General features: G+C 46.7%; 2 protein-coding genes across 7 annotated transcripts in view; both read right to left on the bottom strand.

Moving 5' to 3' along the window:
• Window positions 1–2,238: 2,238 nt before the first annotated feature.
• dnajc5ga (DnaJ (Hsp40) homolog, subfamily C, member 5 gamma a) lies at window positions 2,239–18,176 on the bottom strand. Of its 4 annotated transcripts, none has more exons than XM_061242462.1 (6): window positions 18,028–18,176; window positions 11,940–12,061; window positions 10,895–11,108; window positions 8,519–8,675; window positions 6,073–6,158; window positions 2,239–4,174 (listed from the first exon to the last, which is right to left on the bottom strand). In XM_061242462.1, the coding sequence occupies exons 2-5, from the start codon at window positions 12,050–12,052 to the stop codon at window positions 6,076–6,078; spliced, it is 567 nt and encodes a 188-aa protein (XP_061098446.1). In that variant the 5' UTR covers window positions 12,053–12,061; window positions 18,028–18,176; the 3' UTR covers window positions 2,239–4,174; window positions 6,073–6,075. The 4 variants fall into 4 exon arrangements, with proteins under 4 accessions (XP_061098446.1, XP_061098444.1, XP_061098447.1 ...); XM_061242460.1 differs by having other exon boundaries at window positions 18,033–18,176; XM_061242463.1 differs by having other exon boundaries at window positions 6,073–6,155; window positions 18,033–18,176.
• A 1,346-nt stretch (window positions 18,177–19,522) lies between these two features.
• The window catches only part of cad (carbamoyl-phosphate synthetase 2, aspartate transcarbamylase, and dihydroorotase), a 28,996-nt gene continuing 27,681 nt past the window's right edge, over window positions 19,523–20,837 (bottom strand). For all 3 annotated transcript variants that reach the window (XM_061241472.1, XM_061241473.1, XM_061241475.1), the window contains 2 exons: window positions 20,715–20,809; window positions 19,523–20,415 (listed from right to left, as the gene is read on the bottom strand). In XM_061241472.1, coding sequence (XP_061097456.1) covers window positions 20,316–20,415; window positions 20,715–20,809 — 195 coding nt within the window. In that variant the 3' untranslated portion in view covers window positions 19,523–20,315. The remainder of the gene's footprint in view (window positions 20,416–20,714; window positions 20,810–20,837) is intronic.

Raw genomic sequence — 20,837 nt, 5'->3', positions numbered from 1 at the left:
ACGTGGAGTAAGCCTTGGATCCACCTCCATTCACACCGCAGCTCAGTGGCCCTCTGCTATACTGCTGCTGACAGACAGAGTACGTATAGAACAGCCCAGACATTACTCGCATCTACTGGGCTAAAGACACTGCCTGTGTATGCTGACATACAGGTATGTGCCGCTTTTCCACGACAAATCACCATTTACTGTAAACCAGCGCAGACCGCAGCCTAGTGGCTAAGGTACATGACTGGGACCTGGAACGTTAAAGGTTCAAGCCCCCGGTGTAGCCACGATAAGATCTGCACAGCTGTCGGGCACTTGAGCAAGGATAAAAGCGTCAGCTAAATAACAAATGATAATCTACCGGTTTTCACTTCAACCCTGATTTGGCACACTGAATTCCACTGATTACCAGCTCAGTGAGGTCTCTAGCTGTTGAATGAGGCGCGCTTCGTTCGGGTTGGAGTGAAAACCTACAGGCCGGTAAATCCGCAGGAACAGGGACACTGTAAACAGACCTGTCAAAGCCTCCGAAATGGAGAGGAGAGGGGTGGGGTGGGGTGGGGTGTTGGGGTGGATGTTATGTTTTAGGTACTTCAACAGGATTAATAAATATTCCTCAGTTGCTTCAACAAGAATAATAAATATTCATTAGTGGCTCTGACAGGGGTAATAAATATTCATTAGGCGCTTGGACAAGAACAATAAATATTCACACAAACACAAACATGGCTCCGCAGCAACTCAGGAAGGGGTGTGTTTTAGGCGAGGGCGGGAGAGCAGACGTCCTGGAGCAGACTGCCACTCTGCAGGGGAGCAGGTCAGTGCACAAACAGGGGTAGAACACAGCGGAGGGCAGGTAGAAATACCCCAGGGGCAGAATCCACATTTCCCCTACACATCAACCCTGATAGTGCAGGGTGCACACAAAAAGGTTATGTAAAATTAACCCTGTTAGAGTACAACAGGATGATATAAAATTTGCGAGTTCATTCAACACCCAATATTTCCTGCATGGTCAAAAATTTCTCCAACACAATGAACGAGAACAATCCACTTTTACTATAAAACCCCTCAAATTTGTTTTATTCATCGACTCAATGATATAAATACACATTTACAGAACACATTTCATCAGGAACCGTTCAGAACAATAATAACAAAATAAAATTGAAATAAAAAGGAAAACTAAAAGCAACTGCGGGCAGTCGTCGTGTACTGTACAACTCCCTCCAGGAATGACAGTGAGAGTGTGGACCACCCCCCTGACATGGTCAACCGGTGGGCAGCGACCGAAAAATGCCGTTTGACTGACCCGTCTGGCCTGGGAAGGGGGAGGGGGGCATCTGCATTTGGCTACAGCCAGCGATTTTGAAACTGCCCAACCACGTTGCTACAGCAATTTGGAGAGAAACAAAAACAAAACAAACCCAGCTCATTAACTTAGATACACGATTAAAAAAAAAGAGAAAAGAAATGCATTATTAAAATGGATTCGGGAAACATTTGCATACACGATTCCCACCCGCCCGCCACCCTCCGTGATGCCGCTCCTCATGTGACCACGGGGACATCAGGTGCCAGCATTATTTACAGTCGCCCTGGCCGCCTGTACAAAGGGAGTAGCCCGTTTACTCAAAGGTTCACCGCCTGTTCCTTAGATACGCATGCAGCACGCACGCGAGCCGAGGATTTGCATTTCATAACAACTGAAACATGGGCCCTGCTGGCCTTCTGAGTGTTAGAATTTTTTTTTTTTTTTTTTTTTTTTACTTTTGAAATGACACGGTATTGAAAATGATAAACCCGACTAGTGTTAAATTAAAAGGTAGATTCCTTCGACGTAAACGACTGCGCTAAAAAGGTAAAACTGTCAGAGCCGCCTGGCGTTACGGCACACAGCTCTGCCTGCAGTCACGCAGTTACTGCGTTAGCCTCTGCCGCGCATTAGCGCATGGCTGGCATGCTGGACTATTCCACCGCATGCTAGGAATGACTGCAGTCTCTGGGCAAACTGGGGCATCCTGTTTGCCACCCACAGACCTGGGTCAATTACATCAATACTTTTCTGTGCTCGATTGATCTTGCCTGGTGCAACTGAGCCAACCAGAAGGTGGGGTTTGCCCTTTGAGAGTATTTTATAGGTTCCAATACATCAGACAAATGGAGTAAAGCATAGAAAAGTATTTGATATTTACATAACAATTACATTTGAACCAGGTCTGGTAGTGTCATGGTTAAAAGAGACCCCCCCCCCCCTTATTTTAATAACGTTTGGTGAGGAGCAACACAGCCAACACATCTTCACAACATACATACTCTCCAAGCACAACATTTAGCGCAACACACAACGGTGTTTAGCATTCAGTCACAGTACAGTAACCACATTCCACGATGCCGGAGCCCACAAGGTCCTATTTCCTATTGGCCGCTATGCTGTAGTACAAACAGGGGCGGGGAGCGGATTGGCCAACCACGGGGGTACCCAGATAACCTTTAATAAAACCAGAGCAGATGCGTTAAGCTGGGGACTTAGCTGGCTCTGTGCGGTTTAAAATTTGGTCTCACTGTGACACTATGGCCACAGCTCACAGCACTGTCCCTACGGCACACTGCGATGCCAACATAATTTCCCCTGAATTTGAAAACAATCATCTTTAAAATAAAATTACAATTAAAAAGGAATTTCAGCCATGACGCCGTTGGATATCTTTTTTTTTTTTTGGCATCACAAGCAGCAGAGGAGTGTGCTCTCATTTGGCAAAGCACAGCGTACCAGACCTGGATTCAAATACTTTTCTGTGCTCGACTGATCTTGCCTGGTACAATTGAGCCAACCAAGAGGACCAGAAAGTGGGGTTTGCAGTATTTTATATGCTTCAATACAGCAGACAAGCGCAGTAAAGCGTTGAAAAATATTAGAATCAAAAACAATGACGTATTTTACCCAGGTCTGCAGCGTACCTGTCGCGGGATCGCAAGGCCGGATTCAGCCGGGCGGCACGGATACATTTTGGTGGACGTGGCGTTCTTGCGGCACACAGAGGTCGGGTGTGTCACCGCCACCCGCTACCCACACACTGCTACTCTTAACACCGGCACGCCCATCCTCAATATCATCACCTTATGGAGGGGACACCCAGTGAATATGCACTGAATATGCACTGAATATGCACTGAATATGCACTGAATATGCACTGAATACACACAAAACTCAGGTCCTACAGTGAAAGGGAAATCAGTGTGGTTCAAACGCTTAGAGAAAGAAGCAGAGGCGCAGGTTAGCAGGCTTGGTTCATGATGCTGATCGGTTCCGTTCCGGTGCCTGGGTGGTGTTTTCAGAGCGGTCGGGCCAGTTTCAGGAGGGTGGGGACAGGCGTAGGTAACTATTCCTTCCACTAGAACACAAGTCCACAGCCGGGGTAATTAGCAGGCTGTAGTGGATAACCCAGCCACTCAGAGTCCAGAGGGCAGACACGCTGATACTGTGTGTGTGTGTGTGTGTGTGTGTGTGCAGGTGGACAGGTATGTGTGTACGCATGTGTATGTATGCGTGCATGTCTGTGTGTCTGTGTGTGAGAGAGTGTGTACATATGTGTGTGCACTAGTGTAAGTGTGTGTGTGTGTGTGCACTAGTGTAAGTGTGTGTGTGTGTGTGTGTGTGTGTGTGTAAATGAGAGAGGGGCCGGTTCTGTACAGCAGTCACATGCAGAATCGTAAACATGCACATGAAGAGTTTTCACACCCACTGAGCAGGGGTCAGGGCCTGGGGTGGGGCCTACAGACACACCCCACCCAGCAGGGCCGACACGAGTCCATCGGCCCGCCGCATTGGTCCGCCAGGGTGACATCACTGTAGGGGGTCCCGGGGGGTGGGTGGCAGGGGGGGGGCGCAGGAGACTGTGGCATGAACCCCCTCATTTACAAAACCAGGACCGGCAAAACTGCCCTTCATTCACAAATAAAATGAACCACATCACTGATGATTGGGTGGGGGGTGGGGAGGGGGGCGCTGCGATTGGCCGGCGTGCTGATGACGCGTGGCCGCAGGGGGCGTGTCCGGGGGGTTGGGTTTCACAGTGTCCACCTCACTGCGGGGGCGAGTGGATTGGCTGGCCGGCCGAAATCTAGGTGGAGTCGGAGGTGCTGGCTGTGGAATGTGGCTGGATCACAATGGGGGCGTTGGGACCTGCGAAGGGAGAGGGGGGGAAGAGAGGGTTATAGTATATCAAACAGTCCAAACCTGCCGAGTCTGCCAAACAGTCCAAACCCACGGCTTTTTATGGCCTTTGCCAGAAGCCAAGGTTCAATTTTTATTGCATGGCAAGTGAAGCTTATCAGAACACACCACGAGTTACTGCACATAAATACCATGACCCCTGACATTCTGCTGAGGTGTGCCTAATCAAAGCAGGCCTAAATCTCTTGATCTAACAGTCTATACAGCGCATCTAAACCTACTTCTAAACTTTCAAAATCTAACTTGCTCAGGATCCAGTTACTACAACGCCATTAGAAGCAAAGTGCTGTAAAGCAAATGAGAAGCAGAACATAGACGTAGTACGAGGGTGGAAATGACACCCCTCTGCATGCAAACAGAAGCACATCCATTCCGGGTCTCTGATTTGCCTCAGAGTGGTGTTCAGACCCTTGGGGACCCTGCAGACATGATGGGCAGCATACATCAGCAGTGCAAACAGAAACCGATCACATGACAGTCACCCGACTGCCAGGCCTGGCCCTGGTGGGAACTGCTCTTTCCAGCGCACGGGGGGAGGAGGGAGGATATTTAATGTGGCACCCCAGCCCAGGCACCCTCTCCAGAGCACCTACCTCCCTTCCCATGATGCACTTCATCCACACTGTCACTTGTGTCCTTCGCACAGAAAGCCATGCAGAGCAGGGAGTGAGAGAGAAGAGTGACGTTTAAAACAATGCGCACAGACATACATGTACACACACACACGGGAGCAGAGTTGGTTCTTGCCCTTTCGGACTCCACAGATGAAGCGTTTGTGCAGCAGATGAGCCTATGGAGTGGAGGGGTGGACAGGATGTGACGGATGTCCCAGCGAATCAGAAATCAGCCCAGACGAGCTGGTCCGCTTCTAGACCACAGGCAAAGATCAGCTAACCAGCTGACCAGTGATCAGTCAATACTTCGGCTCAAAATTAGACCAGCTGTCATTTTTTTCCTTCACAAATAATTTCAGAAAACAACAAAACTCAACCGGGCCAAACTGCGTTTGTGAAGAACTGTGCATTTATCACACTGAAAGGGCGAAGGCTGCTTCAATCCAGGCTTACGTGCTCTGTAAATAAAAGAACGGGCATTAAGACCCATTGGTGGATTACGCTGATCGTGAGATGCAGGGATAATCACAGAATAAAATCCCGTTTCATGGGTGGGACTGCTGCGTTGCTACATCGAGCGGATTAATCTGCACAGCGGCAGACGCTGCCGACGACCACACAGGAGACTGCACACCAACCATGACCGAGTCCACTCCCCCGCACACACAATGGGCACACACAATGTACACACACACACACACACACACACACACAGGCGCCACAACCTAGCGGCCATCCACCCTCCGTTCCAGGTGAAAGGCCTCCCCTGTCTCCCGTAAGCAAACACCTCGATCATCGCCCTGTCCAAACCAACAATATTCCCTTTCCCCTACAACAGCAGCCAACGTTTTTACACCAACATTCCATCTTCTGCCGTCACACTTATCTCGCTCCCAATTACTCAGCCCAAACAAAGACAGGTTTGTGTTCCACAACATGCAGACGGCACTGCAGCCTCTCCCCGCTACCGGGTTAAGATGATGCCAGCGTTAGAGGAGTTTGAGTGCGGTTACAATATGGCACACAGTACAGGGAAGACATCCACAGACACGGGTCACAAGACAGGGAACAGTGGCATTTGCAGGAATGATGCCAAGCCCCCCCCCCCCCCCCCCCCATGGTTAGTGCTCTGGGTGACAGACGACATGAACCAGGCATGTGGCGGAAGCACAGAATGCGATGTGGGATGAGAACGTGCCGGATCCATGCAGAACAAAAACTGCCGGGGCTTACGAGTCATTTGGACTCCGGGAGGGTCTCGCCCGGGTTTTCGGGGACCGGGCTCGAGGCGGGCTGCTCGATTACTATGACGTCACCTGCTGAAGGAAAAACAAGAGCGTTCACACCTTCTAATGAGACTCCCCTGCCGTCCTTCCGCCGGGACACGCCCACCGCCTCTCAGGACTACAACTCCCATGAGCCCCAGCCATCTGGCTGCAGGCGGTCTGGGTTCCCTCTGGACGGACCACTCCCCAGGGGCGTTTGGGAATTACAGCAAAGTGCTTACAGCAGCGCTACTCAACTCCACGTCCTGTGTCTGCAGGCATTCGCTTCAACCATGCACTACACCACCTGATCTCAATAATGAGCTGGAATTATCTGGAACCGAGCAGGTAAAAGAATGTGAAATCAGGTGGTGTAGCGCATGGTTGGAGAAAATAGCTGCAGATGCTGTGGCCCGCAGGACGTGGAGTTGAGTAGTGCTGGCTTATAGAGTGTTTATAGTGTGGTGCCAATGCCACCCATCAAAAGTGGCCTTCTGTCCAGTCAGACCTTAGTCACTAGACTCAAAATGGAGGCAAGACATGGTTGCTTAAAAAAATTAACCGAAAATACAAACAGGAAAAATAAAATGTTTATCAGTCATAAACCGCGACGTGTCAATGATGAAAGTGTTCAATGAGACCTAGACACCTTTTTCTTCCAAGACACAACGAAAAGGCAGACTGCTAAAAGCACAACTTCCCATTTAAGCAGTCCTGCAGAAACAAAATATTCATGGCTCCACATCAGGACCAAGTAGCAAATTGGGTTACTAGTTCTGTGGATTAGCTAGTAAGATGAAAGCCTATTGGACTTTCTGGCATAGCTCTTCTAAATGGAAAATGTATGCGACTCATGCAGCTTAGGCTTCTGAGGTACTTTTTGGCTATTCACACTGCTGACAAGTCACCAGGTGATTGGACACCTCTACCAAACCCCAAATGGCAGGAACGTTCGAGCCGGGGAGCGATGTCGGCCTCACGATGTTGTTCCAACAATCTGCATGAGTCAGAGTGAGTCATCTGCTCTATTTATAGAGTCTAGGGCAGAGCGGCATTGAGATGGGCATTGTGGAAAACAATGGAGGATTGAGCAGCGCTGCAACCGCGCTCCCCGCCGCGTTCCTGGGAGGAGAGTTTGTCTCATGGCGGCAGCGGAACGTCTTAAAGCCGTTTGCCACAGTTCTTAAAATTAGAAAGCGCCCAGAGGAGCAATGTTTCTGAGACAAAGTACGGCACTGTGTGCGATACTGTGCGTATTTGTGTGCGGATTACTGAACAACGTGCGCTGGACACCAACCGGATTCCAGTGAAATAGGGGGTGTTGAGCTTGCAAGACGACACCACTTCCCGCTTCAATCACCCATGACCACCTCTTTCACTGGGTTATTAAATAAAGCCATTCCAGCTCTTTTGTGGGGAAAAAAAAGGAGGAAGAAATAACTCTCCAAGAATACAATCGTCTCTCAAAAAGAGCATTAACCTCTGTAGACTAGTCGATTAGACCTGATACAGGTCTAGTTTATAGAGACAAACACACGATAAAAACTACAGGCAGACAAATTTAGACCAATTTTAGGAGTGCGTCACCATATGGATGTTTTCGTGAGAGACCAGAAATCACACCATTTTACTTTCAGTAAGGGGCCTGTCAGCTCTATTTTGAGGAGACATCAGAATGATAAATTTGGCTTCTTGTGTAAAACAGAGACTGATACAGGGGGAGAGGTGTGCTGGGACGACAGGGTCTGATGAAGGGCTGAGGAGGTGCTAGAGGCTCTTCAGGGGTGTAATTTGGGTCCCAGCTGCACCTCTGCACCTCTGCACCTCCTTCGAGGTGTGTTCTCTGTAAAGAAAACTGACAGCACCGAGTCAGGCTGAAAAAAAGAAAAGAAAACCCCCATCTGCTGGACTGGGCTGCTTACAGTGCTAGAGTGGAGTGTGGCCCAGAGATGGACGGACAAACGGACGGACGTGGGTGGTCAATCGCTTATTTTTCTCCCCTTTTATCTTTTCCTTGCTCCCGACCCGGAAATCGATCGCCATCTTCAAGGACGTTCCAACCCGTGAAATGCTTCCAACCCATCCAGGAGCTAGACGTAATAGTTCAGAAGTCTGGAACTTTCCTTTCTTGTGAGGAAACATGAGCGCATCCTTCGCGGAAGTATTTGCTTCCAAAAGCGTGATGTATAAGTGATTGACCTGTGGGTTGACGTGGCTTTGAAACTGACAGAGCGAGGACATTCCATTTGCCTAATTGCCTTTACTTCTTTTACTTTCATCTTTTCCTAGCCTCTCCCGATGGGTGGGGACATGGGCAAGAAAAGGAGAAGGAAAAAGAAAAGAAAAAAAAAAAGAAGAGAATGAGCCCAAGGTGTCTCACAGCCCCCCTTCCCTGTCGGGTGTGGCCTGCTCACCTCCGTCCTGCTCGGCCTTGATCTGGGCCTCCAGGTCCTCCGGGTCCACGTACTGGTAGTTCTCGTCCTCCTCGGGAGGCTTGCACTTGCCGCAGCAGAAACAGCAGCAGCAACAGCAGCAGCAGCAGGTGAACACCCCGCAGCACAGAACCAGCGTCTGCAAGAGAGCGACGATGGTCAGACAGTGATTATAATCTTCGAATCTGATTTGCAAACTAACCTATATTCCAAAATGCACTAAATTTTCACCAAAGTTAGTTCATAATGTCAACACCATTGCCAGAAAATTTGGTCTTGGATATTGGGAGTCATTGCAAAGATATCATTACTGCTGGGAAGTAGAATGACACAGTTGTGTTTCACCAATTCCTGTTTTTCCACCCTCCCTTCACCTGGCAGTCAGGTATGAAGACAGTCTGGCCAAGCAGTAGCAATATCAGTATCAATGTATTATACTGACTTACCCAGGCTAAAAGAAAATAATGTTTTGTGAAAATAATACGTAGAAGATAGGGCTAATAGTGATATTAGAACCATTTCTCTACGACCTACATTAAAAAGGAGATGGGGCAAGTCATGGAGTCACACAAATTAGTGCAAACTTCATTAGGCCATACCTCCCATATTAAAAATTCAAGAGAAGTGTAATTTCAGTTCTACGGGTTTCTTATAAGGCCAAATCAGAATGACAAATCTCATTAAAATCCATGACGAGGTGGTCCAAAGGTTAGATGAGTTGAGATGCCAAACCCCTCCATTTTGCCTACAGGTCCAACTGCCCGCTTTCTCAATTCAGGGATCAGATGACTGTTCTGGAGCATCATTTTCAGATTCACCGACTGGTCTGCTGGACAGAGTCCAATTATGTCAAAGACTGAACCGGGCCGTAAATCAAGACCTTTCCACTCAGCACTTGTTTCTGACTGCGTCACAACAGTACATCACTGCAAAACATCCGCTATAAATAAAAAAGACTAATCAATACCATTACATTTCATCGGTAAAAACTGTGTCTCCTGTCATGCTGTCATCACAGAATCGCAGAATACATCTAATTGGATCAGTGTGAGTGAGAGAGGTTACATAACAGCATTCAATATTTGGGTGTCAGCAGGTGCACTCCCTTGCTACCGACCCATACCTTGATTACCTAATGCTGAGAAACAGACACCCCCCTCTGCATGATGGGCACAAGGGGGCAGTGTTTCAGATCCACCCCAAAGAGCAGCGTTACAGGACTGCAGACTGGCAAGAAATTGACCCCTTCAGTCCCAAGAATGCCAAATGGCACTGAAGCGTAACTACTGTAAAATCCAAAGCGTGCCATATCTCTTGACCTTATACCTTTTCAACCTATCAAAATGACCACCATACTATAGATTTGATCCCCTATTAAAACAGTTCAAAATTCACAACTTTCTCAATTTTCCCAATGCCCTTGGGATGTGGGTGGAGCCACTTCATATTGTGCTTGGGACTGCAAGGGTTAAAGGAATCAAATAACGTAACTGAAGAAATCATCTTGCAGAGCAGACACTGGTACGTCACACACAGGGGTTATTTGGGAGAATTTTCTACTCTGCCAGACTGGCAAAGCCACGGCCCGGAGGGGCACAGCTGGTGCCAAGGGCAACCAGGCCCGGCTAATCGCTCCACAAGGCCAGGCTAATCGATGACTAGGGTTGCTGTGGCAACACAGGACACAGCTCCAAAGGCCAAGGGAGGCCCAATCCCCTTAATGGAGCTTGCCTCAAAGGGGGGTAAGGGGGGTTGGCATGCAAGCTCTGGGGAGCGTCTCTGTGCAACAGCCGGTGTTAATCTGAGGCCTGGAGCTCATTCACGGCCTCACGCTCCTATGCTGCGTTCACATGGTAGCGGTATGCAGCAGACAGCAAAACGGATATTCAACGTGTTCAGCGAGACGGCGACGGGAAACTCCTGTGCGCTGTGAACCCTGCAGAACCTCCACCACTAGCTCAATTTTCCCAGACTCATAGTGGAGGGACAAAGGAAAGAAGTAACATGAAGGAAGTTGTGGCTCCCATATCCACATCCAGCGCAGGTAACATTCAATTAATGAGACAAGCTGTTCTATCCCTTCTCGTTCACATGCTTCTAGAATACCAAGCACCTACCCAAAATAAAACTATCCCACCAAAACACCATAGCAACATTTCCATCAACGCTTTCTGTAGCTTGTACCACTGCAGTCGTCACCTGTTACCACGTTAACGTGTTTGACATTTTTACGCCGCATTAGAAACAAGAGGGGGGCCAGGAAGGAGCAGGGGCTCCACCTCGGTGTGAAATGTGAAGCGTGCGGGAGAAGGGCAGAGTAGGGGCAGCCCTCCTCCTCCTCCTCCTCCTCCTCCTCACCTTGAACCACCACTTGGACATGAGGAAGTAGTACTTGACACTCTCCTCCCCGAACTGCTCTGACACGTAGAGGCCCATGGAGCCATACTCGTCGTAGATCTTCCGCTTGGTGTCATCGTTCAGGATGGAGTTGGCGTTGTTGATCTCTTTGAACTTCTCGGCCGCCTCCGGGTTGTCGGGGTTTTTGTCCGGGTGATATTTCAGCGCAAGTTTCCTACAGAAAGGCAGAGCAAAGAACTACATTTCCCAGCCTGCTCCATTTTCATTTTAAACTTTATTTGCTTTTCAGGTCAGAACAATGGTCAAAACACAGAATAATCCAGCATACCCAGTCAATGGCGAAAGAGATGATGAAAACGGTATAATTAATATAATATATATGATTTAGAAATATGACACGTATACATCTTGAATATTAAAAATATTTCAGTAATTTTTCATATTTCACTAATTCCCACAGATTTGGAATGACCCGGAATGCCAGAGGCAGGTGCTCTGCAGATTACAGATTTGCAGCTCTGGGTCAAGTGTTCAAACAAATGCGCTTCTAATCCTTTTTATACCTTAATATAAACCATTTATCCAAAACTGTTGAGTTACACTTTCACCCTGCCTCTTCCCATTTGGCTAAACACACAGACAAAAACACAAAAAAAAAAAACCCCCCACTGAAAAGTTGGTTTAAAAATCCAACAATCTCAATCCAGGGATAAATCCTACAGCATTATACAGATTATGACATGCAAGGTGTTGGCCTGAGCTGCAGTCTGATGACGGGCGTAACGACAGCAGGTTTAAAATGGAACCCTGGAACAATCTCCAAATAAACACGGCCGGCTTCCTGCTTCACGCGGACGTGCGCCCTTTCACATCCAACACCCGCTAACAAAACAACAGCAGCAGCAGTGGTGGCGGTGCTGTAAACCGTGACAACCCGCCGCTCCTTACCCACAATCCACCTGGCTGACCCCCCGAGCGCGCATAAGCACGCGCAGGATGAACGACGCCCAGCGGAAACACGGGGGGAAAATAAACACCTCGTTACCTGTAAGCTTTTTTGATGTCCTCGGCTGTCGCCCCCTTCTCCAGGCCTAGTACCTTGTACAGGCTGTCCCCCGTGGTGGACATCTTCCTCTGAGGCCGGTTTGGCTCCGCCATTCTTTAAATCTGCCAAGAGAGGGATACTCAGGAGATCTTTCCGGAAGCATTCGACTGGGAGGCAGAGCCGCGCGAATGAGCCGCGATATTAACCCACACGGGAGCGGGAATGCAATACAGTGTCGCTCGACTGTGGAAAACACTGACATACCCTGCAGAGATCCAGGTTCTTGTGGGAATTGTGCGCGCATTAATACAGAGATCATTTGTTGGAAGGATGAATGACAGTGAGTGGGCTTTATTATGAGTCACGACAAGTCTTTATGAAGGATGTGAACACAGGGCTAATACTTGAAAACCAACTCTAGCAGAGAGGAAAAAACCCCTGCACAAAATACCGGCATTATATTCATGATATTGGCAATGATGTATTTTGACAGCATTTGTTTTGTGAGAGAAAAATAAAAAGGGCATACCCAACGAATTTGGAAGTGCTAACAAGTTTTACTGTAATGTAGAAGATACTGCAAGAAAAAAACAAACAAAAAAAAACAAACTATCATACAAATATCAAAACTGAAAATCTGACGTTGTGTAATGAACATTCCAGGGCTCTTCAGAATTAAAAAGATATTTGTCATCCCTTCCTAAATAGCACAGACCTCTTCTCAGACTGGTCTGGCCTGCAAAACGAGTACAATGAAGGGGCTAAAAACAGGCCCTCGGACACAAAGGAGGCCCAGAGGAAGACACCCTGGGGCAGAGCCTAAAGCCGCTCAGAGCAGCACAAAGGCAGCGCAGTGGAGCAGCAGGCCACACCGTAGCGCTGTGGCCTCCAGGCTAAAGGCGATTACATTCTGCTGATCTTACAGATTATTCCGCCTCGCAGACCTTACCAGGCAAAACCCCCGGTGCCCACACCTGGTGGCACCGTCTGCCACACCGGTGCGGTTTCCGCTCCCGGTCGAACGGCAATCGAGGTTTTAAACCAGCGCTTCGCAAACGTCACACTGTCCAAACTTACAGAATCGCATGCCGCACCACTCTCAAAAGCGAGTGACGTACTAACGTTGAGGTGACGTGTCAACAGTAGGCCTGAATGTTATCTTGTTAAGCAATATGGATTTTAACGACATTCATATGGTCATTTAAGGTCTTCAAAGTCATTGTAACTTTACATTTATTTTTTTAATCACATGGCACACCTGACCTGGCACACCAGAGCACTCCGGCTGGGAAACGATGTTTGGAGTAGTTAATGCTTTGCAAACATGCAGGTCTACACGCTGGCATTTAGCAGACGGTGAACTGCCTTGGCTTCTCCCAGCCTGCAGGGACAGAAATCACCTCAGTTGCACACGCTAACTGGTCCGTCTCCAGATAGACTTCCCAACCGAGGAACAAACCCTCTTTGCAGCACACCTTCATTTGCATTCCCACCGTGCCCAACGGCAAAACCGAAACTCCTCACAGTAACAGTTCTGCGCAGGCCTTTACAAAGACCTGGGCTAAACTGGCTCAAGTTCAAGTTTTGAGAGTTTCCAATGAGATTCCAACTTTAGACTCACAGACGTTCCTGCATTTAAAGAGAAACAAACAAAAAAAGAAACATGGTGCTAACTTTCGGCACAACAATAGCAAAGTTTAGGAGTCACATGAAGGAAAATTACCCAAGTTCCTAAGCCTGAGTGAGGGCAGCTCCCAGGAACACAGAAGACTGAGGACAAATACCCTTTCAACCAATGAGGACGAACAATGGAGTCAGGTCATGCGTCATGTGACACGGTTTGCCCAGTTTTATTGGCTGCATTCCACCATAGCTAAATGGTGACCGCACCGCAGTGCATTCACCACACACACACACACACACACACACACACACACACACACACACACACACACACACACACACACACACACACACACACACACACACACACACACACACACACACACACACGCCGATGTGCAGCAGCAGCACAGCTGAAGCGGTGCCTGGCATCTTAACAATGCAGCGAGACACCAGCCACAGAGCGCCGCAGACAGGCAGCAGGAGAACTGGAGGCCACTGGTTTGCCTTCACTGAGACGTAGCAGACGGTCGGACACTCCTTGTGCAAGTCGGAGGAAATGAGTCAACCAAGTCAAAGGACCAGTCTTACCAAAGAGTGCGGATGCGTTACTGTCACCCTCACCCTCCCTGAAGGAAAACAAACTCTCAACAGGTCCGCACAAGGCCCCGGGTCGGTCCGGGCTCTCCAGCCCGTTCAGTTTCTGTGCTAATGCAGCCTCTCCAGGTAACTGGGCTGCTTGCCCACAGGCGATTCCAACCTGGAGGCACAGCTTCCATTTGCATGCCTTGTCTGACCAACACAAAATGTCGTCAATTTTATCAACGTTATAACACAACATTATGAAAATGCTTTGTGTTAGCAGGGTGCTTTCTATAGAGCACACAGGATGAGTGCGGTAGCTACACGTTTGCATAGGCAAAGGTGTAGCAATGCATATCTCCGCCCCTATAGTTCTTCTTTTGGTCCCCAGTGCAACTTTTTTGCATCTTCCACCAGGATTAGAGTTGAACTGAACAGCAGCCCTGCAAGGTAACCATATCAACACCCTTAAGAGCACAACAAAACAGCACTAAGCTGTAACACACACACACACACACACACACACACACACACACACACACACACACACACACACACCGCTCGCTGCTACGAAACACAGAGGCTGTACAAAGCCTAGAGATTCTGCTATTCTACTATATAAAAAAATTACAACCAAAATATTCTAGGAAGGAAGCGACTCTACATTTCTTTCAATATGAAATTTCACACCTTAATTTGTTTTTTTGTTTTTTTGCAGTTCACTGCCTAGTATCCCACGTGCCCTCAACATACAGCACGTGTTCATTCAGGCACGCCCCCAGCACCCTTTCAGCGTCACGCCAAGGCTTGTCACGCCACTGTTAGTTTCTCAGGGAGCGGAGGGTAAAGACGGAGCGCATGTTGACGGCACACCTCCGAAGCGTAATTAGCCAGGGCTAATGAAACCACTGCGGACGAGGTGCCGAAATTCATTAGGCCTTCTGATCCAATTAAAAAACAGGAAAGGGGGAAGGCGGGTGGGGGGGGGGGGGGGTGTTTGTCACAGGTGCTGCCTTCCCTGCTCCCTCCCCCAGGAAGGGGGTGCCTGAGGGGTTCTGGACGCTGCCCCCAAAAGGCAACCAGACCCCAGAAAGAGCACAAAGATTCCTGCTGGTGAGACCTTCCTTCGACTGGAGCCTTTGATAACACCCAAGTCGGCATCATAGAGGCGTTCCCACCCACCTCTTTCAAATAATTTTGTCTCACATCTATATTTTGTTCTCCCGAAAGTACACTTAAAGGCTGTTAGCACTGGATAGTTCACTGGGGAGCGTGGTAATGCTCCTATCTCATGATCCTAGAGTAAGACCCCCTGAAACTGAAAACCCAAGTTGTACTTATGTGACCAAACCAGACAAACTGCAACATTGACAATCCATCCTCCCTCCTTGAGTGGAGGACCAGTCTTCCTCTGAAAGGGCAAGCCTCATGGGCCTCCATCAGCTGCCTACTCAGCAGACCTAGGCTACTTGGGAGAGGTTGGAGAGGGACTAGTCAGCTCCTGCTGAATGAAGGACAGATGCCAGTGTCCGGATTAGGAGAAAAATCGATCGGAGGAGGGCCAAAATGAGCACAAACTGGTTGGATTGAAACACATCCTCCTCGCACCTTATCAGCACAGGTCACCCGCGTCTGCCAAAACCAGCGACTCAGGTACAACCAGGAGAATCCGCATCAGCCGAGGCCTAGGAGCACACCTACAGGCAGTTTACCAGTTCACCAGCACCCCATATCTACCAGCACAGGCCTAGTTACCACATTGGTTGTTACCAAGCCGTCAACATCCAGGCTGAGATCATGCAGATAAGATACTAGAAACAAGGCTCCAAACATCAACATTTCAATACAAGTACACCACCTCTCTCCCCACCAGCTGTGTCCAAAAATGGCAACAAAGTACATAGTTTGTACACCAACTTCAAAAGGTGCTGCATATCAAAAACGTGCTTTGAGGTTCTGAAGTGATAAGACTGCATTTCACAGCTGGAGTTTTTGGTTACAGAACTCCCCGGTGTATTCAACCACATCTTCCCAACACCTTACAACCAGGCTCTATATTTAGCCACACATTCAACCCTCCTCCATAATCCACTTGAAGGCCAAGTGTTATATTTTTCAAAATAAGATGGACCTCTCCGGTAGAGTTTACTCGGCTTGCTGGTAGGCGACAGCCAAAAGAATGTTTATAGCCTACCATAAAGCGGGCCTGTAAGGTTTCAATATGAAGTTTGAGGTTAATAGATAAGCTGATCAACTGTCTCACATCTTCCTGGCAGGATACTCTGGAGAGTAGTTACGCCAAAGCGCTGCAAGGTGCGCTACACAAGACTGAACAAGATTCCGTTATCTCGGATCTCACGTGCACAGCCGATCATACGATACGCAAACTTGACATGCCTTTGATTAATAATTGCCCAACCTCTCTGTGGGGAGTCATTAACAATCAGCTGAAATAGGGCAATACTTTTGTGAAAATTAACGTCTGTCATTGCAACGTGAACGTGGCCGATAATACTTTCAACTTATATATATATATACACATGTTCAGCTCAAATGTGTAGCTATATGCAGACAGATCCAAAATTTCAATTGGTGGGTAGTATTAGATGTATAAGTGTGTAGCCTTGCCCGAGTCTATCAAACCCTGAACCTTTCATGGTCCAAAAGGACACGTTCTCTACAATCCAAGACAAGCTACACACTGGCCTGTGGGGAACCAATACGGTATACATTTAACAAGCTATTTCCTGGGTGCAACCGAATATTTAGCAATACAATAACAGGAAGAACATTTAACACAAACTTAACAAATGCTGCCTCAGGCCAAACTGTATTCATTAAATCACTCACTCTGTAGGACCCATTCCTTAAAGAAACTTATGTTCCTGAATTGAGTCACATCAGGCACAACACAAATCAAAATGAAAATAACTTCATAAAAGAGTATTGGCAGTTTTTGTTTTTGTCCTTCCACAAACGGTTTTGTTTAAAACTCGGTCTGAAGCATAGTAAGCAAATTACACAGACGTTACTCAGCGTTTGTTTGTGGAGCAATCAAAGACTGTCAATTTTTAACATAAACACACGGGCCGCCGAATACAGTAATCGTTTTACACAATTTGTAGGCTCGCCGTGCTGTCCTTATACAACGATAATCCCATAATCCCTACACCACTGTTACTTTCCTCTCGATAGCTAAATCCACTCCGCCCTAGTCGTACAAAATTGTGAATCGGTCGAATGGCGATTTAGTTATCTTACACTATCGTGTTCAGTAGTCAATTTTACGTTAGCGAAGTGAACGTTACTCAACAAAAAATAAAAACCCACGAAATGTAACCCAATGTCATGGCTACGGTAACTTGGATAAAGTGACAGACCTTAATCGAGATATTAACCCTACCAATTCATTATTAACATACAAATATACATTTAAATTTACAAGATCAATAAAAAAGGGTTCGGTTTTCAGAAAATCAGTTTTCCTCTGCATCACAATTGGTTAGGGCCGACACCTAGCAAGCCAAGTCAATCGGTTTAACCAGCCGGCAAGACACCGAGGTGAGTGAGTGAGCTCATTGAGTTAGGCTAGCTCACAATCTTTACAGCTCTAGTCTAGCCGTTGTCGTCTACGTGCATATTTGGAGCGAATGCAACCACAGCAAGTAATATTATAAATGAAATGTCAAGCTACCATGCCAATTTCGCTACATACGGCTAACGACATTCTAGCTATGTAGCATGCTAGCTAATATTAGCCCATCGCTGTAGTCAAATTGGCTGACTGGCCAGCCTGCTAACACAAACGTGAGAATGGCTATCTTAGTCTCCGAATGCCTTGCATCTTTTCGCGATCGTCAGCCCCACTTATTCATCGACTTACCTTACCTAGTGAAAGTTGGGTGGGGTATGCTTGGCTGTAGCAGGATCATAGAGGCACACGCTTTAAAATTTGAGATTCCCACGTTCCGGCTGGATTTATTGGCGTTTCCTCCCTCCCTGCAGCAGCACGGTAGCCTGCACAGCGGACAACACAGGAAAAGGAGCCGCTGTGTGGAAATTTGCGAATTTAAGGGTTAAACTTCCTATGTATGCATTGAGCGACAATTTCAAAATAAAAGCACAAGATTTCCATGTGGGAAAAAAAATAATGTAAAATAAAGTGCTCCATTGCAACACGTTCATTGAAACAGGTTTAAAGGACGCTCCTTTAGTTATTTTATGGGTACTTGAAGACCAGGGATACATAAATGTATTCTTAGCAACGTTCAACAAAATATTTATTCGACCATACAAAGGAAAGCACAGCCAAAACGTGGACTACTGACACAATGGGGGGCTGTTGTCTTTTACTATATTATATTTGCATTTACTTAAATACTCAATTGCTTATTTTGTGTTAAAACTTGAAATGAAAATCACACAAACGAAGCGTTCCAATGTGACGAAAGCCTGGGCTACATATTAATTCCGTGAGATGGCTTTTACTTTGTCACGTTTTGGGAAAGCAAATTACACGACTTCCGGTCTTTAAATGCACAAGCTTCACATTACTAAATACGGAACTCTGCTAAAGAGAGGTGAATTTCGGATTCAGTAAGCGGCAGCACAACTGCCCATTCCGGTTTGAAGTTCCTGAAGGCGTGATACACGGAAACTATATTAGTGGGAAATGTTTGGCAAATGAATTCCACATATTTGGTGGACAAATTTTGTTGCCAGTGTCGGGCTGTGGTGTGCTTTTTTCCGTTATTTTCAAAATTAACACATTTTGTATGATTTATGCCCTTGAAGAGTGCGTGCTTCGTGTTTAGCGTAACCACTTCACCAAAAGTGACTGCCTATGAGAGTAGTCAGATTCGTTTTATTATACCAAAATACCAGAACCTGATCAACAGGATCGATGAGACTAATACAAAAATAAAAAATAAAATGTTTAAGTGGCAAAACTAGCATTTTGAAAGCGAGCCAATTCGCGTATCAGAGCGCCATCTAGTGTAGTGTTAACAGCTGCAGCGCCAATCGGTATTTTAGTCTTTCAACTCCCATCGTGGTATTTCTGAATAATACTCTGCAGTGTTTCTTGACCGAAGTCATAGTAATGCATATTATCCTCAGACCTGGAATCGGTACTACAGACCTTACAAATGCTGTAAAAATAAAGATTAAAATACAAGTGAGGTTTTTTTTTTAGCAGAACGGGACCATTGTCCTCAAAATACTTATTTATGCATTTTATTCACTCCTATTTTTTTTAAATACTGTCCAGAAAGATTAGCTCATCATTAGTGTTTTCGTACCTTTTTAAGACAACTGAAAAAAAAGAAAGGTTCTTGAGTGGGAATATAAATGTACAGAAAACACTTGAAACTACAATATTTTGCAAAAGCGTATGTCTTTTATTACATACAAAAAAAAAAACTTCAAGAGTGTCCAAGATCATCAGATTGACCATCTTTCTCAAACGTTCAGAACAGTCTCATCGCTGCGTTCATAACCATATAACAAACAAGAGTCAGTGCTTTGCCTCGATCTTCACATTGGAAAACAAGGACAGCCTGTTTCCCTTTAGACCATCTCTAACAAGAAGAGTAAGCATCACATTTGACATTAATTCAACAGGAGCCTGGCACACCCATTTAAAGGTCCACATATTCACTGGAGTGTGCTGACTTCCTTACAGTTTCACAGGAAGACAGACCTTTTAACACAAACCCTATTAAGGTGCAAAGCAAAATGGAATCATTGGTCATATGAAAAAAATAACACGCTGTCAAATTTAACTTCCACCCATTTAACTTCCACCCAATTCGTTTAACCAAAAATACACACACGATAGCAGCCATGTTTCAACTTTTCCCAGAAAGGGTTAAAGGTTTACAGTGTGGGATTATTTTTTAAATCTGTTAATCAATAGTCTGCATTGCTGGGAAGGTAGTGTGTTAACAGAATAGTGCAAGGATACTTACCATAAATGATTGCTACAAAAATACCAAGAGGGTGACAAATAAGATTTAATTTAATCATGTAACTTGACCATAATCAATGCTGAAGCTAAAAAAAAAAAAAGAAAAAAAGAAAAATAGAGGATGAGTTGTGTCAAAACCAGTTGAGTTTCTGTCCAGGGGTGGTCTTGGTCCCTTAGGTACACAGTGTGTCCCCTCACCCCACTCAGCGACCAAGTACGGTGGCCAGGAGGGCCATTCGGATGTACATGCCGTTCTCCGCCTGTCTGAAGTAGGCCGCTCGTGGATCTGTGTCCACCTCCACACTGCAGACAAACAAGCCCATGCCTCAGACAGTATGTCATAATAAGAGGTCTCATTAAATGCTCTATAAATACAAGCCCATGCCTCAGACAGTGTCATAATAAGAGCGCTCATTAAATGCTCTAGAAATCACTGTGGAATAAAACATCTGCCACAACCAAAAGCAATTACACAATCAATAAGTCATACTGATGTCAGAGTAATAGCTCGCTGGAGAACATGGAAACAAGTTTCAAGCGCTCAATGATTGTTCATAATGAATATTTTATGTACTGTTCTCTAAAGACGGAGAGCTGCTTACCTAATCTCGTTGACCCTTGGGAGAGGGTGCATGACGACCATTTTGCGCTTGGCCCCCGTCATGATGTGGGGGGTCAAGATGAACTGACCGAAACACTGCAGGACACCAAGGAGAGAGGATTAC

Source organism: Conger conger, chromosome 5 (assembly GCF_963514075.1).
Source record: "Conger conger chromosome 5, fConCon1.1, whole genome shotgun sequence".
NCBI lineage: Eukaryota > Metazoa > Chordata > Actinopteri > Anguilliformes > Congridae > Conger > Conger conger.
The sequence above is the reverse complement of the archived record's forward strand: the minus strand, read 5'-3'. Positions and strand labels throughout refer to the sequence as shown.

Excerpts from the sequence above, each read along its gene's own strand:
- dnajc5ga (XM_061242462.1), bottom strand. The coding sequence starts at position 12,052 with ATGGCGGAGCCAAACCGGCCTCAGAGGAAGATGTCCACCACGGGGGAC. Across the intron at positions 11,109-11,939 it reads GACATCAAAAAAGCTTACAG|GAAACTTGCGCTGAAATATC; the intron begins GTAACGAGGTGT and ends GCCTTTCTGTAG. Across the intron at positions 6,159-8,518 it reads CAAGGCCGAGCAGGACGGAG|CAGGTGACGTCATAGTAATC; the intron begins GTGAGCAGGCCA and ends TTTTTCCTTCAG.